Below are 23,177 nucleotides of genomic sequence, written 5' to 3' on the forward strand. Positions count from 1 at the left end.
AGTATAATAACTAATGCGTAGTAATCATATGATAGATTTGATTTTTGACTTGACATGACTCAGTAGAGTCAAGTGAGTGTTAGCACCAGAAGAAATAAGCAGCATCCGTTGTTGGAACATAGGTATTTTCCAGAGAACTGTCCCTCCCCTTAGCCACCCTCTTTCTCTTTCCTTATGTGATGAGCTATGATTTGTGTATAAACTACAGGCACATGTGCAGACTGAGAGGAGTATAAAAACAGCAAACACTCTCACCATCTTAGAACTCTACTCAACCTATTGTAGGTGTATGTACTATAGATTGCAGAGCATACGAAGAGCAACCTGTACAAGATGGTGAGGGAGATGGTCAGCAGAAGCCTTGGTAAGGATGGCCTCTTATTGATGAATGATGACAACTGTGTTGTAATTGTTATAGGAGGAAAATGATAACGCTATATGTACATTTTCATAGATACAGAAATATAACTTATATTATAATGGTTCCACGTTGATCTTTATATCTACAAACATTAGTAGTACAATATATACACTACCGTTCAAAAGTTTGGGGACACTTAGAAATATCCTTGTTTTTTAAAGAATATTGAATTTTTTTGTCCATTAGCATAACAGCAAATTGATCAGAAATACAGTGTAGACATTGTTACTGTTGCAAATGACTATTGTAGCTGGAAACGGCTGATTTTCAATGGAATATCTGTATAGGCGTGCAGAGTTCCATTATCAGCAAACATGCCCTGTGTTCCAATGGCTTGTTGAATTAGCTAATCCAAGTTGATCATTTTAAAAGGCTAATTGATCATTAGAAAACCCTTTTGCAATTATGTTAGCACAGCTGAAAACTGTTGTGCTGATTAATGACGCAAAAAGATGGTTGTGATCAAACAAAACTGAGAAAGAATGTATGTCTGAAGTGACTGAGAATGAAACTGAAACTGCTTTACTGAAAGACATAAAGGCACAAAAAAATGGCCTTCTTTAGACTAGCTGAGTATCAGCATTTGCGGGTTCGATTACAAGCTCAAAATAACCAGAAACAAATACCTTTCTTCTGAAACTTGTCAGTCTATTCTATTCTTGTCAGGCTATTCCATGAGATCTTCAGTTTCTTGGCAATTTCTCACATGGAATAGCCTTCATTTCGCAGAACATGAATAGACTGACGAGTTTCAGAAGAAAGTAATTTGTTTCTGACCATGTTGAGCCTGTAATCGAACCCACAAATGCTGATGCTCCAGATACTCAACTAGTCTAAAGAAGGCCATTTCCCTTTTTCTTCTTCAATCAGAACAACAGTTTTCAGCTGTGCTAACATGACTGCAAAAGGGTTTTCGAATAACCCTTACCCTAACCCTAACCCTTTTAAAATGATCAACTTGGATTAGCTAACACAACGTGCCATTAGAACACAGGAGGGATAGTTGCAGCTGGTGGCCACACAAGATACCGACTGTTACTTTTGATTTTGACCCCCCTTTGTTCAGGGACACATTATTACATTTCTGTTAGTCACATGTCTGTGGAACTTGTTCAGTTTATGTCTCAGTTGTTGAATCTTGTTATGTTCATACAAATATTTACACGTTAAGTTTGCTGAAAATGAACACAGTTGACAGTGAGAGGACACTTCTTTTTTTGCTGAGTTTATTTCTAAGTAGATCAGAAAAGCTTTCTTCTGCAGTTCTGAAACTGCTCAAAGATTTTGTATTTTTCCTTCAATTAATCATACACATATATTGACTAGACTTCTTTATACTGATCTACTTTGTTGGCACAAAAAAAATTATTTGAGTAAAGCAGTTTCAGTTTCATTCTCAGTCACCTTCAGACATACATTCTTTGTTAGATTTGTTTGATCACAACCATCTTTTTCTTTATCATGACTGAGGTACTGTAGCATTCCAATGATTAACTGTAGTTGCTCTTTTTTAATCTCCTTTAGAGTCTGAGCCAGCACACATTTGTGGACCCCACTGCCTGGGCCCCTTGACCTTTCATAAGGAGGTGATGGGTGCCTTGGTGAGCCTGAGCCAGGGGGCCAGGCAGGCAGACAGGACTGGGGACACCTTCAGACACGGCCTGGTTTTCAGCAGCCGCCCGGTACGGCCCCAGGAGAGGGTGCGTCTGCGAGTGGAGTTGTGCAAGCTGACCTGGTTTGGAGCCATGCGTGTGGGCTTCACCAATGTGCTTCCTATTGCCAGAGCCCTGCCGTCCCTGGCCATCCCAGACCTCACAGACCTCTCTGGCCACTGGGCCACTCCTGTGCCTGAAATTTGCTGCCTGCCAGGCTCAGAGCTGGAGTTTTGGGTCTCCCATGGCGGTAGAGTGTATTTCAGGAATACCAACAGACGAAAAAACAGCCGAAAACACAAACTGCTGAAGGGAGTGGACCTCAGCCGCCCCCTGTGGGCCATGATTGATGTTTATGGGCAGACCTGCTCTGTGCTCTTACTGGGTAAGTTCAGAAATCAATGGAACATGTATGAATGAACAGTGCAGTCTGACCTAATTTGATTTCTTGGTTTGAAATGATGTCCATCTGTCAGTGTCAGTGACTAACCACAAATCTGGTTATTTCTTGTAGGGTCGGAGAAGAAAGAGTTTTTGGGGATTCAAAAGTCCTGTCCTGCTCCGCAACGGCGTTCCTCCTGTTCTGCTCTTCAGAGACACACCTCGCTCAATATTGAAAACTATGTGAATGTGAGACAGATTTGTGATTACATTCATGACAGCTATCTTTTTCCCCGTCCAGCCAATAAGCAGACATCAGGTAAGCATCACAATTATACAATAAATTCCTGCTATCTTGTTTTGGATATTCTTTTATGAAAATGGTACTTCATTTGAGTATAATATCTTGATATTTAATCTAAGGTATTTTTGGTTTAAAAAACTAAATATATATGTTTCTATTGTCACATGCTTGGCAAACCTAGTATTTTTACAAGTTAACATTTTACACACGTACTACTTGTGTAGCTTAACATTTACAGAAACATCTAAGCCACATTTGTTCAAGGACATAGATACAGTATATGTTAGCCTCACGTACTGTAGGACTCAGGGGCATCTATTGGGTATGGCAGAGTATGGCGGTTGCCATACCTTAGCTTTCAACACCAACAATTTCAATCCCCATTAAAAGGCAAATGCAGTTTAGTGGTATTAGTGGGCTGGCTTTAGGACCATGCAGATGGCTCAGAGCAGACTGGCACGGTAGCAGAGAGCATGTTTTAGGCCCATGTGGACACCTCGGAGCTGGCTGGTGGACACCTCGGAGCTGGCTGGTGGACAGCAAGACTTTTCTCTCAAAACAGTGCAGAGATGGAAGGTGGCTGTAGATGACTAGGACACTAGGTATCTGATGTTTGACTTGACATGAAACTAAACTCATTTTTAATCCCAGTGCTGAGCTATGGTGGAGCAGCTAATTGCTGTATGACATGTGTTGAGGTGAATTAAGCCACAGCAGATAATGTGATAATGGCTGGAGTCAGTTTAGCTAGTTTTTGCTGTTCTCCAAATAGTATTTTAGAGTTTTGAAATTGTGTAGAAGTGCAGTAAATTGAGCTTTAACCTTTTTTTTTTAAATACCTCCCCCCAGCCCTGTAACTTTGCCATATCCTAGGTTTAGCAGAAATGACACCCAGATCAACCTTATGGACACAACAACATTAGCCACCCTGAGCCAAGTCCCACTTGACCTTATAGGTCTTGTAACTGAGCGTATCTCATTTGATTGCAGACTGTGAGAGCGTGGAGGACTGTGTGGTGTGTATGAGCCAGAAGGCCTGTATCAGCCTGCAGTGTGGCCACCAGTGCCTGTGTCTCCAGTGTGCCATCAGAGTGATCCAGGAGTTTGGAAACTGCCCTCTGTGTCGCCAGAACATCAAGAGCATCAAGAACATCAAGAACATCAAGAACTAAATGACCCAGTAGGACTGACCCCAATTACTCGATTGGCCGATTGTTTGGTCACTAGGCTGTTGGTCGACAGAGATTGTTTTAGTCGAGCAGTAACAAATATATATATTTGCACCCATCTCAGTGACTTAATCCATTGTGGAGGCCTAGACTAAAAGCCAATTTATGTTTGATTAGAAAATGTGGTTAGAGGCTCCATATGGAGGGTGTGACACAATTGTGGAGCCTCCAGAAGCATGCAGAGGCCAAATCGAACTCTGTAACGCATCGCCATGTGCCTCCCAAAAATGTTTAACAATGTGGAGGTCTATGTATAATTCAGCATTGATATGATTGGTTGATGGTAGGTGGGGCGGTACATCCTGTATAAACACAAAATCACTTCCTTGACAACAGCTCTGCACTGCTCTGTGAAGGGCAATAAGTATTAATACCCTGACTTCTAATGAGGCCATTCCTGCCATGACTTTTGCTGAGGCCGTATCACCATAAATGCCGCATGGCCAACGTGGACGTCTGATTGGCCCAGATGCACAATGCACTTCTCTCTTCAGAATGTGCTCTCCCTGCCAATTTGTGCCAGTGGCCATTTTAGCATGTAAATCTTGGTGGGGCAAGCTCCCCCAAAACATATTGGGATGCATGTCAGCAAAGCTCTACACAACACTAAACAATACATTCATTGCACTACAACATTGACAAACGGTGCCCACAAACTGCTAGGGCCTACACAAAACTGTCCCCACAGCAGTCCCAACAGCAGTCCCAACACCTGACCACAACACCACTGGCCATCAGCGGAGCCTTGTCTGGCAGCAAAACACTTCATTCAGACTCATTTACTGCCTTAAAAAAAAACCATATCTATTATGGCTGATTTTCTGATTTTCTTTTTTTACTAACAATTGAGTAGTACAAACTATGGTATAAGGGAACGTGAGCGGATAAGAGGCAATCCACAATTCCGATTAAGACATGAATAAGCGAGCTAGGACGGACGTAGTCAATTTAACTATTTGTTCTGCACTTTCGAAATGTACAGCAACAGAATTGAAAACATGGGCCGTTCTTACACTCCCTGTACACCTGTCAGTTGACATGAAGGATCAGGAGACAGACGCAGGAATGGGTAATAGTTGTTTTTTATTGTACCCAAATTACAGCGTGCCGTGTAAAGGCACGGGGACGAAGACCAAACAAACACTACACAAAAACACAGGGTTGAAACCCAAACAAAAGAGCGAGGAGTACCTCGAACAAATGTGCACAATGATTAACACACAGGTTGAGACCTGTAATCATCTGCGCAATCCACAATGGCACGAAAGCCAAAACACACAGCACAGGTACTCACACGCACCAACGAACATAGGAACAATAATCGACCCTCCAAATGGAAACCAAAGGACACATATATACAAATGCTAATCAGTGGAAATAGGGGACAGGTGTTCCGGAGGGATCCGTGACAACACCAAGTCAGAACCGTAGGATAAATAAAGGGGGCATATAAGCAGACAATGAAACCTCTTACAATATTCTATGATTACATTTCTCTAAAACAGGCTATAGGCTACATGCACACCACCAAGTCAGAACAGTGGAAAAGGGACCAAATTATTAGAGTGAGGCACATTGGCTACTAACAGCTTACTACACAACATACAATCAGTATTACTTTCTTAACTACCGTATACATATCTCCCTGGCATATTAAGTAATTTATGCAGCAGCATACAAGACATTTTGGACTCACCTTGTTGTACTGTGCTCAATTGAACAGGAAGGTGGCACAGTGGTCCTTTGTTTGCAAATTTTGTTATTCAACTTTTTTAGATATATATTTTAGCTGAACAGGTGGGGCTCAAAACAGCTGGGGCTCTGTGTGAATTGTTTGCTTTCGATTGTTACTTATTTTATATCAATTCCCCGTTACATATATCACCAGTAGTAAATGTACAGTTAATTCCTATCATTTCGACTCTACAATGTTTTTTACATTGGTTACGGTCATTCATTTTAATGCATTTAACATTATTATTCCAGTCTTCCCATTATCATTGTCAGAATGGACACATTGTTTGCAGAGTGCACAACGTATGCTACACTTGTGAGAAATATATATATTTTTTAAATCCCATTTACAAGTTCTGTCAATTTAGTCATTGTATTTTGTTTGTATTCATTGTATTCACTGCACATTACTGGCCTGTATGCCAAAGTTAAAAGGAGGAAACCTATGTTTTAAAAAAATCCACTCCAAATCATTCATTATTTTTGCAACTAGGCCTTTAACTAACACTGCAAGACAAATATTCTTACTTTTTGGCCAAAATGAAAAACTACCGGTTTGGGTCAAATCTAATACAACACAACACATATTGGAACCCTCTGTGTTTTCATGTATTATGGTGGCAGCATAATTTCTCTTCTAAAATAGGTTTTGAAAGAGTTATTTTCAATTGTGGGATAATAATAATCAAAGCAGATAATGTCCATGGACATGTTTCTCTTTTGTAGGGTATGGGGGGCCCCTCAAAGGCATTTTGAAATGCTAACCCCAACCCTAATCTGAGCTTCATGTCAACACCCTGGCTCAACCTTAACAATAACCATAACCCTAAACCCTAACCCGTAACTCTTAGTTTAGGCAACATGATGTTGGGTAAATACTTAATCTGACCACTAAGTGGCAGTGTTACACTGTTAATGAAGAGTTAGGCTACACCTTCTAAATTCAAGAGGCAGATCACAGGCCACAAGTTTAACACGACCAGTTGTGTGACTTGAGCCACATTGAAACCAATGCCATAACCCACTAAATATCAATTTCTTATACACCTTTCTTCTTAATTTATGGTTGGTGTGACTCAGCTGATGGTAAGGTGACATGATGCTGGAAGCCTGGAACAGTTGGTTTTCTCTCATGAGGAGATAATGTGGACAGAGGGGAACAGAGAGGGTTGTTGATCTCACAGCACAGCCAGGCTGTTAAATATTTATCTTGGATGGCAGAGCGGAGCTGGGTTGCAGTCAGGACAGAGAGAGATAGAGAGAGCCAGAGAGAGGAGGAATCCACTAGTCCACCATGGGCCTGAAGAATATCTGAGGACTGAGTCAGACGTTGGGTAAGACAGAGGGGCCAGCTAGCCTCTCTGGCACAGGTTGTCAGGAATAACAACAAAACTAAGGAACTCTGTGAACCGAAACAGGAGGAATAACGTTGTACCTGTACTGTAAGTACACTTTCTGGACCAGATTATCTCTACTTCTGCACAGGTTGTTTATGTTGAGAAACAGGTTGTTTATACTGCTGTCATAACAGCTGTCATTACAACAGTTTAAAGGTAATTTCTCCAACCACTACCACATTCAACGAGTTTCTTGTTCTTCAGCATGTTTGATATTCTAAAGTAGAAAGCAGTTACCAATGTGTCCACTTTACACTGCTGTCCTGCTACATACTACAGTACTTTCCTCTGCAACACACTACTTCCCAAACTGGGTGGGCAAGAGAGGCCTGCCTTTGCAGCATAGGGATGGCTGTTTTTGGAGCAGATCATGGAAACACTGATTCTTCTCCTCCAGCTTTGGGCATGTGTATATCATGTAAATGTGTGACTAAGTGTGTTAGTGTGAGCCCAGGTCTGTATTTTGAATTTGTGTATTCGTGCAGAGATAGCAACCCTAACATTGCATGGCTTTGTGTCAACTTACATTATGACTCAAGGTTTAGTTTAGCAAATCTGCATCTCATTCTCTCACACCAACCTTTCTCAGAGCATTTCTTTTTATTCTGTACGTAATTCCGAGACAGTCCATTTAGTATTATATGTTACGTTTCGTATGGTATGTATTCATTTGTGGATGTCCATCACCCATTTCGTATGAAACAGTGATGCAAAAAAGTATTTAGTCAGCCACCAATTGTGCAAGTTCTCCCACTTAAAAAGATGAGAGAGGCCTGTAATTTTCATCATAGGTACACTTCAACAATGACAGAGAAAATGAAAAGAAAAAAATCCAGAATTCAGAAATCCAGAAAATCCAGTAGGATTTTTTATTAATTTATTTGCAAATTATGGTGGAAAATAAGTATTTGGTCAATGACAAATGTTTATCTCAATAGTTTGTTATATACCCTTTGTTGGCAATGACAGAGGTCAAACGTTTTCTGTTAGTCTTCACAAGGTTTTCACACTTTGTTGCTGGTATTTTGGCCCATTCCTCCATGCAGATCTCCTCTAGAGCAGTGATGTTTTGGGGCTGTTGCTGGGCAACATGGACTTTCAACTCCCTCCAAAGATTTCCTATGGGGTTGAGAACTGGAGACTGGCTAGGCCACTCCAGGACCTTGAAATGCTTCTTACGAAGCCACTCCCTCGTTGCCCAGGCGGTGTGTTTGGGATCATTGTCATGCTGAAAGACCCAGCCACGTTTCATCTTCAATGCCCTTGCTGATGGAAGGAGGTTTTCACTCAAAATCTCACAATACATGGCTCCATTCATTCTTTCCTTAACACGGATCAGTCGTCCTGGTCCCTTTGCAGAAAAACAGCCCCAAAGCATGATGTTTCCACCCCCATGCTTCACAGTAGGTATGGTGTTCTTTGGATGCAACTCAGCATTCTTTGTCCTCCAAACACGACGAGCTGAGTTTTTACCAAAAAGTTATATTTTGGTTTCATCTGACCATATGACATTCTCCCAATCTTCTTCTGGATCATCCAAATACTCTCTAGCAAACTTCAGACGGGCAAGGACATGTACTGGCTTAAGCAGGGGGACACGTCTTGCACTGCAGGATTTGAGTCCCTGGCGGCGTAGTGTGTTACTGATGGTAGGCTTTGCTACTTTTGTCCCAGCTCTCTGCATGTCATTCACTTGGTTCCCCCGTGTGGTTCTGGGATTTTTGCTCGCCGTTCTTGTGATCATTTTTACCCCACGGGGTGAGATCTTGCATGGAACCCCAGATCGAGGGAGATTATCAGTGGCCTTGTATGTCTTCCATTTCCTAATAATTGCTCCCACAGTTGATTTCTTCAAACCAAGCTGCTTACCTATTGCAGATTCAGTCTTCCCAGCTTGGTGCAGGTCTACAATTTTGTTTCTGGTGTCCTTTGACAGCTCTTTGGTCTTGGCCATAGTGAAGTTTGGAGTGTGACTGTTTGAAGTTGTGGACAGGTGTCTTTCATACTGATAACAAGTTCAAACCGGTGCCATTAATACAGGTAACGAGTGGAGGACAGATGAGCCACTTAAAGATGAAGTTACAGGTCTGTGAGAGCCAGAAATCTTGCTTGTTTGTAGGTGACCAAATACTTATTTTTCACCATAATTTGCAAATAAAATCATTAAAAATACTACAATGTGATTTTCTGGATTTTTTTCTTCGAATTTTGTCTGTCATAGTTGAAGTGTACCTATGATGAAAATTACAGGCCTCTCTCATCTTTTTAAGTGGGAGAACTTGCACAATTTATGGCTGACTAAATACTTTTTTGCCCCACTGTATGATAAAAATTACAATTCGTATTGTATGCTACAAATTTGCAAAACGTATGATATTTTACGAATTCTAGCTAGGTGGCTAACGTTAGCTAGGCTAGGGCTTAGGTTGGGGTTAAGTTAGGAGTTAGGGGAAGGGTTCGCTAAAAAGTTTAAGGTCAAGGTTAGGGGAAGGGTTAGCTAAAAGGGTTAAGGTAAGGGTTAGGATTATGGTTAGGGGAAGAGTTAGCTAACATCTTATGTTGTTACAAAGTAACTAAAAAGTAGTAAGTAGTTGAAAAGTTGCTGATTAGCAAAAATGCTGAAGTAGTCCATGACGAGATTCAAACTCTCAACATTTGGGTTGCTAGACGCTCGCGCTATACTCCCACCCATCCACCCCAACCAAGTAACGTTCTGTCTTTTGTTACCACACCAAAAGTTTCATATCATACTAATGCGAGTCAGATTTACATTTACTATGTCAAGTCTAGTTTATGAGACCAGGCTGCTCACACAGGCATTAGACGTGAATTAGATGTGAATGGAGCACCATACTATTACTGGATCTATCTCAAACAAAAGTCTGTTTTATTTAGATGGCTATGGAAATGGCCTCCTCGGTTTCTGCTCATGGAACACAAAAGGTTGGTGCCACTGAGGCTGTGCCTGCACGGGGATTTCTATTATTTCCAGCTGCAGATGGAAACTATTACAAAGTCACTGTATAGTGGAGTGGGGGGGGGGTGCATGCTCAAACACACACCCACACACACATACATACACACATACAGTCACTCACTGACACAAAAAAACCTTCAAACTCAAGCTCGCAGAAGATAAAAGACACCCTGTTGGCTGGAGAGAGTGAGAAAGAGCAGCAGTGGTTCTCTCCCTCCCTCCTTCTTTTTCTTTCTCAAGAACACCTCTCTACTCAGCCTGCACTGCTCTGTAAGTACAACTCTCTCTCTCTCTGTCTGTCTCTGGTGCTCCACACCAAGACTAAAAAACAGTTCATATTGTGAGACTCCTGCTCTCTCTCTCTTCTGCTCTATCACTTAGAGGACTGAAGAGATCAGGAGCATAATGACAGGATTATACACTTGAACTGTGGGAACCTGGAACTATATTTATATTTAGTTCTCCATGTGTGTCAATTACTTTTTGTCTGAATATTGTTAAACAGTAACAGCATAGTAGTTCTGGTAGAGTTCTAACATTGTGTTAGGGAGGAGCTATCTTTCACTGTCTATGGTTGAGCAGATAGGAATCAGAACTCCAAGGAAAAACAGGTTTCTGCTGTTTCCATGGCTGTTGTTTTGGGCTAAGAGCTATGCTGAATGAAACCACTTCAGTGCTGCACTTCTGGTTATGCTGTGCATGTTCATGTACACACACTGTATACGTTAATTTGTTCATTCGTTCATTCAACATGCCAGTGTTTTATCATGATCATTTTGTTACCATCCCGTATGTGAAGGGCTTACTAGTAATTTAACTATGATTTCCACTTCTATGGTTTTGGTGTTTGTTCTCCGTTGAGCTTGTTTAAAAAAAAAAAAAATTACCCCCTTTTTTTCTCCAAAATTTTGATTTTGTCTCTTCACGGCAACTCTCCAACTGGCTCGGGAGAGGCAAAGGTCGAGTCATGCTTCCTCAGAAACATGACCCGCCAAACCGCGCTTCTTAACACCCGCCCGCTTAACTCGGAAGCCAGCCGCACCAATGTGTCGGAGGAAACACTGTTCAACTGACAACCGAAGTCAGCCGGCAGGCGCCCGGCTCACCACAAGGAGTCGCTAGAGCACGATGAGCCAAGTAAAGCCCCCCCAGCCAAACCCTCCCTTAACCCGGACAGCGCTGGGCCAATTGTGCGCCGTCCTATGGGACTCCAGGTCACGGCTGGTTGTGACACATCCTGGGATCAAACCTGGGTCTGTAATTTTTTTATTTTTTTTATTTTACCTTTATTTTACTAGGCAAGTCAGTTAAAAACAAATTCTTATTTTCAATGACAGCCTAGGAACAGTGGGTTAACTGCCTGTTCAGGGGCAGAACGACAGATTTGTACCTTGTCAGCTCGGAGATTCGAACTTGCAACCTTTCGGTTACTAGTCCAACACTCTAACCACTAGGCTAATGACGCCTCAAGCACTGTGATGCAGTGCCTTAGACTGCTGTGTCACTCAGGAAGCCCTAGCTGGGTTGTTTTATCCTAGTAGTAGATAACCTTGAGAGCTCCAACTGGATAATGATTATTCAGATTCTTCTTTGGGCAAACCACCACAAGCATATCTTCTTGTGTTCATTCCTCTACTCTTATACTCAGCGTGAATAAGTGCTGTGCATCTTAGTGCTAATAGAGAGAACGAAATAGAGGTTTCTTATCATAGGTTAACTCTCAGAAGAGCATTCCTCTAAGGAGAGTCTAAGCAGAGGTATACATGGGAATGGTTGGCTTCACCATCAGTCAGCATTATGGCTCATAGGGTTGGGAGATGGACCGACCGCTGTCACCAAAGGTTTGTGTACAAGCTGTTGTGTCCTTCTGAAAGGCATTGTAAGAACACTGTCACATTGTACACTGAGTGTACAAAATATTCTCTTTCCATGACATAGACTGACTTGGTGAATCCAGATTTAAGCTATGATCTCTTATTGATGTCACCTGTTAAATCCACTTCAATCAGTGTCGATGAAGTGGATAAGATGAGTCAAAGAAGGCTTTTTAAGCCTTGAGACGATTAAGACATGGATTGTGTGTGTGTGCCATTCAGAGGGTGAATGGGCAAGACAAAACATTTAAGTGCCTTTGAACGGAGGATGACTGTGTCGAGAACTGCAACGCTGCTGGGTTTTCATCTTCAGGTTTCCCGTGTGTATCAAGAATGGTCCACCACCCAAACAACATCCAGCCAACTTGACACAACTATGGGAAGCATTGGAGTTACAATGTGCCAGCATCCCTGTGGAACACTTTCAACACCTTGTAGAGTCCATGCCCAACGAATTGAGGCTGTTCTGAGGGGAAAAGGGGTGCAACTCAATATCAGGAAGGTGTTCCTATTGTCTTGCTCACTCAGTGTGTGTCCGGCTGTATGGGTGACGGTGGTGATCATTTAGGCTGTATGGGAGACAGTGATGATCATTTAGGCTGTATGGGAGACAGTGATGATCATTTAGGCTGTATGGGAGAGAGTGGTGATCATTTAGGCTGTATGGGAGACAGTGGTGATCATTTAGGCTGTATGGGAGACAGTGATGATCATTTAGGCTGTATGGGAGACGGTGGTGATCATTTGGGCTGTATGGGAGACAGTGATGATCATTTAGGCTGTATGGGAGACAGTGATGATCATTTAGGCTGTATGGGAGACAGTGATGATCATTTGGGCTGTATGGGAGACAGTGATGATCATTTAGGCTGTATGGGAGACGGTGGTGATCATTTAGGCTGTATGGGAGACGGTGATGATCATTTGGGCTGTATGGGAGACAGTGATGATCATTTAGGCTGTATGGGAGACAGTGATGATCATTTAGGCTGTATGGGAGACAGTGATGATCATTTAGGCTGTATGGGAGACGGTGATGATCATTTAGGCTGTATGGGAGACAGTGATGATCATTTGGGCTGTATGGGAGACAGTGATTATCATTTAGGCTGTATGGGAGACGGTGGTGATCATTTAGGCTGTATGGGAGACGGTGATGATCATTTGGGCTGTATGGGAGACAGTGATGATCATTTAGGCTGTATGGGAGACGGTGGTGATCATTTAGGCTGTATGGGAGACAGTGGTGATCATTTAGGCTGTATGGGAGACAGTGGTGATCATTTAGGCTGTATGGGAGACAGTGATGATCATTTAGGCTGTATGGGAGACGGTGATGATCATTTAGGCTGTATGGGAGACAGTGATGATCATTTGGGCTGTATGGGAGACAGTGATTATCATTTAGGCTGTATGGGAGACAGTGATGATCATTTAGGCTGTATGGGAGACGGTGATGATCATTTGGGCTGTATGGGAGACAGTGATGATCATTTAGGCTGTATGGGAGACGGTGGTGATCATTTAGGCTGTATGGGAGACAGTGGTGATCATTTAGGCTGTATGGGAGACAGTGGTGATCATTTAGGCTATATGGGAGACGGTGATGATCATTTAGGCTGTATGGGAGACAGTGGTGATCATTTAGGCTGTATGGGAGACGGTGATGATCATTTAGGCTGTATGGGAGACAGTGGTGATCATTTAGGCTGTATGGGAGACAGTGATGATCATTTAGGCTGTATGGGAGACAGTGATGATCATTTAGGCTGTATGGGAGACAGTGGTGATCATTTAGGCTGTATGGGAGACGGTGATGATCATTTAGGCTGCATGGGAGACAGTGGTGATCATTTAGGCTGTATGGGAGACAGTGGTGATCATTTAGGCTGTATGGGAGACAGTGGTGATCATTTAGGCTGTATGGGAGACAGTGATGATCATTTAGGCTGTATGGGAGACAGTGGTGATCATTTAGGCTATATGGAAGACGGTGGTGATCATTTAGGCTGTATGGGAGACAGTGGTGATCATTTAGGTTGTATGGGAGACAGTGGTGATCATTTAGGCTGTATGGGAGACGGTGGTGATCATTTAGGCTGTATGGGAGACAGTGGTGATCATTTAGGCTGTATGGGAGACAGTGATGATCATTTAGGCAAAGGTCACCTAAGGATAAACCAGCTGAACTGACAGTTTTTATATTAAACGTCTTTCAGTGTTCAGCAATACTTAGTAATAGGATTGTACTACTATGTATTAAATCTTAAAGGCTTGATGGAAACCAAATAGTTCCTTTTATGGGCAGTTTTGATTGTTTAATTCCAAATGCATGATTCTATTTTGCTATAAATTCAGATACTGTAGAATAGTGCTTTACAAGGAAATGTTTTTCCTAAGCAGTAGTAGAAATATGCAGCCTATAGCCATCATCAAGTGAGGTAGTTCACTGGTATGTGACAGAGATTTATATCATGATGTATTTTCTCACTTGGCTTTCATTTGGGATTTTAATGACCCACACGATTGTTTCATAGAAACATCCTGGAACATCCAGGAAAATACCACTGAGGTTGGACAGGGTTTGATAGAAACATACTGGAACATAGTGACATACCACTGAGACAGGACAGGATTGAATGTGTTTTGCTGTCGTTGAAAGTTGCTCGGTGGGATTTACCAGTCTGGTACAGAGCTTGAGAGTTGCTAGGGTTAAGTTATTAGGATCCCATCACTGTTACAAAAACCATGCTATGAACTCAGTGGGATAGTGAAACAAGCTACAGTTCCCACCTCTCCAAATATAGTATTTATCATTGGAGGGAGGTACAGACAAGATGGCAGTGAGAGAGAAAGATATGTATGTGTATAGGGGAGAGAGAAGGAGAGAAGAGTGTTTGTGAGAGAGGTGCTGGGTCCTCGGCCAAAGCAGCGATCCCCTCTTGCACCTCATTGAGCCACAGAGTGACAGGGTGCAGGATTGGGTCACAGCGGGGGACTGTGCCTGCCTGACTTCCCTAACTGGGACCTATAGCCTACTCCACTACAGGCCAAACTATCCAGAACCATGCTTTCCTCAAGCAAAAACAACCTCCAGAGAAGGGGTGAAGACTCAGTAATGGATACTGCCTGGTATTTGCCTGAGTTTCACTGTCCCAAGCCAGACCACTGACTTATTAAAAAAGAGTTGACTATTTCAATTCCAACCTGGAACTGGCCAAGGAGAGGGGCTTGCACACACGCACGCGCACACACACGCATCCGCACACAGCTTATCAAATATTTTCTAGTTTATAGCTGGTCTGTCTGGAAAGTGCAATAAAGGTGAGTGGACTACCACCTGCAACGTGGGCCGTGTAAAGGTGAACTCAGTACCTGAGAAACATGTGACAGAAACATTTATGTCAGCATACAAAACTTCAGGGTTTAATCCAGTTTCTCTCCATTGGCAAACACTGCATACAAACTGTAGAACCCAGTTCTAATTTTCCATGTATGGTAGAGAGAACAACTAAGGAATATGAGAGTGTGCTGCTCTCTTCACTTTAACACAGTATAGTGCCATGTACCGTAATATCTCATGCACTTGATGTATGGCCTGTGTGCCCCAAAGGCTAAATATTATGAAAGACAAATTGGATATTTGAAAACAGAATATCTGGATTGCTATCAGTGGCTGAAGCATATTGAAATTGATTCACCTACCCTCATATATAGTTTCTCTTTAGTCATCGTACTAACGTGCTGTAGTTGGATATCAGTGATATGTGGAAGGGCAGGGGATGTGAGAGAGACCAGCTTTGTCTGTCTGCCTAGGGTCTAGTGGTGGCTCCAGTGTCAGTAGGATACATGGGGTGGACCCCCCAAAAGACTAATGATGCCAGAGGATCATCAGAGAACCCCCCTGGACTGAGAGAGCTCTTTCTCTCCCCTCCCCTCCCCTCCCCTCCTCTCTACTCCCATCCCTTTGACTGGACAGAGACCTAGCCTGTATATGCCCGCAGAACAGACACAAACAAACAGCAGCACAAAAGAGAGGGTGTCATGGGAGATAAATCGGCAGAGAGAGAGGTGTGTGATTAGGGTGGGGTGTTGGAGAGGTGGAGGTGATGAACTATTTGCATTCCCCTTTGGTTAACCCTGCGCTGTGAAATATCACCTCATCACAACAATGGGCCCTCTTCATTGAAGGAGCCCTACACTGACAAGCAAAGAGGAGGGTGCCTTTTGAACACGGCCCAGGGGTTGCCATGGCTATGCCTGTCAACCGGGAAGTCCTTCACAGGCGGAGCAAGTCCAGAGAGAGAGAGAGAGGGAGGGAAAGGGAGGGAGGGCAGGCGGGCGGAAAAGAGAGAGCGCGAGTAGAGAGTGACTGCCCACAACATATTGGGCTTACATGCACCACGGAGCAGACAGGACTTTGAGAGGTGTGTTGTTCCCTGGGATTCTGCATCAGAGGTGAGTAGCCTACATTTTTCCTATGATGAGGCAGTACTGTAGGATGACATAGCAGTAGATACACTTGTCAGATATAGCCAGACAGATATTTTGCACTAACTATGTAACTATGTAATCACGTGGTTGTGCTCTGCTCTGTTTTTATTGAAGAGTTGATTAGCCTGCCCGTCGGCTGTCTGCTCCTTGCTTACTTGCTTCACAGGATTGGTGAGGTAGACTTTCCCAGGAATTTGTCCGTGGTTTCTTTTAGAGACTCTCAGTAAACTGAGAGGATGGCCATACAGCGAGACCCAGTACAATATAAATATACTTACGTTAAGGCTGTCTCATTCTGACAAAAGAGGCTGATTTATTCTGCTACCCTCAGTGATGACGTCAATGCTGTGATTTAGGAACTGTCCTAGAGTAGCAGTCTGAGTTGTGGCATGTGGATGATTGAGTGGAGGAGAGGAGAGGGCAGCTCTGAGGCACCCCCTGTCACATTACAGGAACACAGAGGGTGGGCATGACAGGACGGGGCTGTGTTATTATGGTCCTTACTCACTGCTCTGCCCACGGGTTTGGAAATACTGTACTGTAATCATGGGGGCTTTCTTATTAACTCTGTATAGAGGTGTGATTCCCATGATGTGACATGTGGAAATAAACATCCCTGTCAGGGACACTTCCCTGGGACACTGCCCCTAACACAGGGCCCACTGGCTCCAGACATGTTCTCCCTTTACCTTGGGGGTTATTGTGGATGTCAGAAGGATTTCTACACCCTGCACTGATCCTCTTTGAGCTCTTCTGAGATCTCTCTTGCTCCATCACCACAGCCTTTACTGACTGGGAAAAAAATAATCATATCAATCATAATTACAAAAATAAAGGAGTGTAAAGGCTGAACTACCTTTCATAGCACTGCATGAGCCCTAATGTGAGTACAGTGACCTCTCTGAAAACTCCAAACACTCTCTGGTTCAGCCGTCATATTATTAGCGGCCCCCTCAAAGTGAGGCTATGGTATGTCTGATGAAGAGCATCTAATCTAGCAGGGAACATGTAGTATCTCCATTGACAAGTAACACTGAAGCCATGTCTCCCCCAAGCAGCAGGCTGAGGGGAGGGATCACCATACAAGGAGGCAGAATAGTTTCCTTCTGATAAATGTGTGTATCGCTCAATAAACGCATGTCATAAACAGGACGGGTCCAGGTCCTTGTATGGTCTACTGCTGTGTGTTCACATGGGCCAAGTTGCAGTCTGGAGACAAGGCAGGAGTGTGTGATTAACCTTGTAGGATACTTTAGAGAACCTCTTTATAATAACAACCTGATGACGAGTCACCCCTCAGGTCTTTGAAAAGGATTTGCGATGATCTTACATCATGTTCAAGCAAAAAGATATTGACGGTCTTTACAGGTTTATTGCTTTCATACGAAACTTATCCCCTGGAATTTACTACATTGTGTGAGATTATTTGATAAGGCATTACCTGCCTCCTACTCATCCGGAGAGTAGTTGTGCGAGTCCAGACATGGCTCACTGGGCACAGACGTCAGTTTTTATTTACATTTGATTGAGTTTTCAATTAACTGGAATTCATTGTGAAATCAACAAAACAATTCATGTTATTGGATTTAGGTTAAAAGTTGGGTGAAAAAAAAGACAAAATGCCCTACGATGACGATTTGTTGATAATCCAATCAGTTTTCCACTTTGATTCAACGTCATCACATAGAGTTTTGGGGTTGAAATGACGTGGAAGCATAGTTGATTCAATCAGTTTTTGCCCAAATGTAAAAAAAGAAATATATATATATCCATATATATATATATCCATTAAAGGATGCATGCAGATGAAAGGATGTTTATGCTGTCTGATATTAAAGGAAACCAAGATGTTTTCAGGACCTGTATTGCACTACACTCCAGGAACACACAAACAAACAAAATGACCACTTTAAGCAGACATGTCGGTGTTTTGGTCTGTCCTTATTAGTCTAACTCTGAGCAGGACTTAGATCCGTTCTCATGGCTGGGAACAACATTATGGAGTCAATGATTAACCTGCTCCTTCTGCCAAACACAGCCCCTCACACAGAGGCCAATGGAGATGGTCAGTCATAGAAATACAATGAATAGAGAGGATGTCGCTAGTTTGATTAGTTGCAGGGACTTTTTTAGGTGTCAAATCGAGTTATCCATAAAGTGACTTTGCACACCAATTTCACTATACTCAAGCTATGATACTCGTGATGGGGGAAAAATTGATATATTGCGATGTTATAAAAATGTTTTGCGAGATAGTGTTAAATCGGGCTTGTCAGATGTACCTACAACAAACTCCTGTATTTGCTTATAGCTTGTTCTCTATCTTCTTTTAAATAGTGAGCCAACATTTTTTCAGCACTTTTATTTCCATGACTGATCAAAACTAATTTTCTCATACTCTCTCTTTTCTCTCATACTCTCTCTTTACCCTCATGCGCTCTCTTCAGAACATCAAATTGCAGTATCGAATCACAATACATATGGAATTGTGAGAATTGCACTACATATCGTATCAGCACCTCAGTATTGTGATAATATTGTATTGTGAGGTCCCTGGCAATTCCCAGCCCTATATGATACTACCATGAACTGCACTTTTTGGTTTATGTCAAATAACATGAAAAATGTCTAAATCAATGCTTCAATTCAATTGTTGAGTTTCGTCCATTCTCTTTCAAGCTGAAAAATGTTTCCATTATGTTTGGCATGAAGACAAGTTTTTCTATTGTTATTCCAACTGACTGTAAACTCTCCCTCTACCTTGCTGGGGCTCTGGCAGGCTGCCTGTTGTGGTGATACAGTTGGTAGAAGAAGTTCAGGGGTCGCCACCACGACAACCAGAACAACAACTCATGAGGTCATTTCAACATCAACGTTACATTTGGTTGAGTTGTCAACTGACATGAATTCAATGTGAACTCAACAATACATTTCACCATGGATGTAGGTTAATATTTGGGTGAAAAAAAATAACATTGCCTTTTTATTTCACTAGGCTAGTCAGTTAAGAATAAATTCTTATTTACAATGACGGCCTACATGTAAAGCCCCCGCAGCCAAACCCTCACTTAACCCGGATAACGCTGGGCCAATTGTACACCGCACTATGGGACTCCCGATCACGGCCAGTTGCGATACAGCCTGGAATCTAACCCGGGTCTGTAGTGACGCCTCTAGCACTGCGATGCAGTGCCTTATAACACTGCAACACTCGGTGCAACACTCGGTGCACCACTCGGTGCACCACACACTGATGACTTTTTCCAAATCCAATCAGTTTTTCACATTAATTCAATGTCATCATATTGAAAGTTGTTGTTGAAATTATGTGGAAACAAAGTTGATTCAACCAGTTTTTGCCCAGTGGCCTCCTACAGCAGAGAAGAGGAGGAGAGGAGCAGAGGAGGAGAGGAGCAGAGGAGAAATCTGGGTGACAGAGAAACAGAGTGCCAACTCATTTTTCATGAGATCATCCTATTGCAACATTTGACCATAAAAAAATACTGGTGCTTAGAGAAATCCTGTTGTGAAACACCTTCTTGTAATAAAAGGTATTTATGGGATTGAAGATTAAAGCAAATATATGAAAAATGTCCCTGTACGTTATTGGCTACGATGAAAGCTAATATAGTTTGGTTTTTGCCCTAGCACTACACAGCTGATTCAAATAATCAACTAATCATCAAGCTTTGATCATTTGAATCAGCCGTGTAGTGTTAGGGCAAAGAGAGCTGAGCTTGGGAAACGCTATTATCAAAGACAGATTTACTCACAAATAAACCAAGATGAACCATACGACAGATCGCTCCAACAACCAGAGTGACATAGGCTATTAACTGAGATTGACAAACAATTTTCACCAAATGTAAATACCAATGTAGCAAAGATACTGTACACAAGCGATAGCCTTGTGTACAGCGATAGCCGATGTAGCATCCACAGTTACAACCAAACAACGAATAGGTGTCACTAAAAAAACAATATATGGACACATTTAATCAGTATAATTTACAACACAAACTCCATAGCCTTTCACAATAGATTTACATACTTCCAACACACACACACACACACACACACACACACACACACACACACACACACACACACACACACACACACACACACACACACACACACACACACACACACACACACACACACACACACACAACACACACACACACACACACACACACACACACACAAATAATAATATTATTATTATGTGAAATATTATTACACACACATATATAATAAGATTCTAACGAAATGTCCAACAATCAAAATGACTGAAAAATGCAATTCAAAACATCAAAAAAGTGTCTCATCAAAACAAAATTTGAGCTTGATTAATCAAATGCATCAAAGGATGCAAATTTTATTTGTCATGTGCGCTGAATACAACAAGTGTAGACCTTACCGTGAAATGCTTACTTAAAAGCCCTTAACCAACAATGCAGTTCTAAGAAAATAGAGTTTAGAAAATATTTACTAAATAAAATAAGTATAAAATAAAAAAAATAAAAAACCGTAACACAAAAAAATAACAGTAATGAGGCTACATTCAGGGGTACAGGTACCGAACCAATGTGCGGGGGTAAAGGTTAGTCGAGGTCATTTGTACATGGTGGTAGGGGCAAAGTGACTATGCATAGATAGTAAACAGCGAGTAACAGCAGTGTAAACAGAGAGTACAGTCGTGGGTGAACAGGGAGTACAGGAAAGGACTAAGCACACAACCCTGAGGGGCCCCCTGTTGAGGATTAAGGTGGCAGATGTGTCGTTGCCTACCCTTACCACCTGGGGGCGGCCCGTCAGGAAGTCCAGGATCCAGTAGCAGAGGGAGGTGTTTAGTCCCAGGGTCCTTAGCTTTGTGGGCACTAGTGAACAGGCAACTCCGGGATGCTGGCAGAGTTGCAAAGAAAAAGCCATATCTCAGACTGGCCAATAAAAATAAAAGATTAATATGGGCAAAAGAACACAGAACTCTGCCTAGAAGGTGCAGTATAGTGTCCATTCGTCAGACTGTTTTTACTTGCTCTCTACCTTTGTTCAGTTTAAGGGATGCAAGCGCCAAATTAGTCAGGAACGACCACGCCCGTCAACAATTTGAATGAATTTGAATGGAAAGCATGCATACCTTGACACCTTTCCTATGGTTTTGTAGCATTCTTAGCATATTTTTTTATTTTGAGCCTAAAAACCACCAGAATCATTGGGAAAAAACATTAGATAACAAAAAAGAATGATTAAAAAATATACAATTATATTTTCTATTTGGCTTTTCATAACAACTTTTTTATTTGATTATCACAGCATGGCTGACCCTGCCTACCCTGACCCTGCCTACCCTGACCCTGCCTACCCTAACCCTACGTCACTGATATAGTCATACAGCAGCTTTGCTGTTAGTTATCGAGTCGGTTCCTTGACCTATGTAACTGTGCGTCTCCATTCTACTCAGTTACGCGGTTGCTATTCTGGGCCGTGAGGGAAACGTCCCATAGATTTCCTGGGAATCAGCAGCAGGGAGTGGTGAAGTTCAGTGACCCCATGCTGACAAACACTTTTCTGTCTCACTGCATCATAGTGCACTGTTACTGTTACTAACACCACCTCCTACTTCCTCTCTCTGCAAAGTACAGTAGTCTGTTGTCTCAATCTAATTAGTCTACTGGTCTCTACTGATCTCTGTATCTGTATCTAACATCTGAGTTTGTGAACCATTATCTCATTAAATGGGAGGCAACTGCTTATGTATTAAAGGTAAAGTCACATTTATTGACACCCCCATTCTCTTGAAATGTGAGTCTATTGCAAAGCATCTGGCAAAGTTCAAAGGGACGAAATGAGTTCGGTTGAGCAGAGATGTGTGAGGCCATGTGAGAGGGATTACCACACAGACATCCTCCCTGTCTCCTATTGTCATATTTCTTCAATTATCTATCCTCTTTCCTTGTCCCAAAGCAGCCTGGTTGTTGCCCCATAAGGCCACAAGGCAGATGCTGGAAGACATGGTGAGGGCATTACACAAGGCACACTGCAGCTCTAGCAATCTGACATAAGATATTGCATGTGTGAGAAATGTTCAAAATTACTAGAGCATTCCAAATTATACCTGTGTGACTTAATCATGGTATCCAGAGTACAAGAAACATCTTGGACATCAAAGTCAAGTTGACAGACTCTGACATTCCTCACTAGTAGTAAACCAGCCCTGATCTTGGATTTTCAACCCTTATATGGTATACCAGACATTATGAGCTTTGCAGGTGTTTTTTATTCATATATACAGTATATTGCATTTAGATTAGTAGAATTGTATCTGACTTTGTTTAATACTGTTGGAGGAATCTGCTCCATGTGAATGAGATAGTAATGGTATTTGAACGTTACTAATCAGATAAGAATGTGTGGGGTGTTCAAAGTAAACATATCCCAGGGAGAAGCAAGGTTCTGGAGCAGGATTTGTTGCCAGATATCACAGCTGATTTTGCCTTATTAGGCTGGATCATGTTTGGTGCTCTATGAGTGGTAATATGCGTCGCTCTGGCTGATAGAGTTAGACCTCCATCCTCCATCCAGACTCATTTAGGTAAGGAGAATGGTGGAGACCAAATGCACAGACAAAAGGAGAATCATTTTTTGTGTGCTTCTAATGCATACTGATGGAGATACTTCTACCTATGATTTTATATTTTAAAGGCCCAG

The 23,177-nt window shown here is 42.2% G+C and overlaps 2 protein-coding genes across 7 annotated transcripts in view; both read left to right on the plus strand.

Moving 5' to 3' along the window:
• The first annotated feature begins 234 nt into the window (after window positions 1-234).
• On the plus strand, window positions 235-4,971 carry LOC135513536 (E3 ubiquitin-protein ligase NEURL3-like). The gene is made up of 4 exons (XM_064936417.1): window positions 235-364; window positions 1,946-2,458; window positions 2,588-2,773; window positions 3,749-4,971. The coding sequence occupies exons 1-4, from the start codon at window positions 334-336 to the stop codon at window positions 3,928-3,930; spliced, it is 912 nt and encodes a 303-aa protein (XP_064792489.1). The 5' UTR covers window positions 235-333; the 3' UTR covers window positions 3,931-4,971.
• A 1,975-nt stretch (window positions 4,972-6,946) lies between these two features.
• sorbs3 (sorbin and SH3 domain containing 3) overlaps window positions 6,947-23,177 on the plus strand; it is a 40,391-nt gene continuing 24,160 nt past the window's right edge. For 2 of the 6 annotated variants that reach the window (XR_010451634.1, XM_064937312.1), the window contains exon 1: window positions 16,310-16,427. The gene's annotated coding sequence lies outside the window, so the exon portion shown is untranslated. Of the gene's footprint in view, window positions 7,164-10,231; window positions 10,366-16,307; window positions 16,428-23,177 lie in introns of those variants that run through there. The other 4 variants (XM_064937314.1, XM_064937313.1, XM_064937316.1 and 1 more) reach the window with 4 other exon arrangements.

Source organism: Oncorhynchus masou, chromosome 25, assembly GCF_036934945.1.
Source record: "Oncorhynchus masou masou isolate Uvic2021 chromosome 25, UVic_Omas_1.1, whole genome shotgun sequence".
Classification (NCBI taxonomy): Eukaryota; Metazoa; Chordata; class Actinopteri; order Salmoniformes; family Salmonidae; genus Oncorhynchus; species Oncorhynchus masou.

Coding starts and splice junctions, on each gene's coding strand:
- LOC135513536 (XM_064936417.1), top strand. CDS start 334: ATGGTGAGGGAGATGGTCAGCAGAAGCCTTG. Junction 365..1,945: donor GATGGTCAGCAGAAGCCTTG/GTAAGGATGGCC, acceptor AATCTCCTTTAG/AGTCTGAGCCAGCACACATT. Junction 2,459..2,587: donor CTGCTCTGTGCTCTTACTGG/GTAAGTTCAGAA, acceptor TATTTCTTGTAG/GGTCGGAGAAGAAAGAGTTT.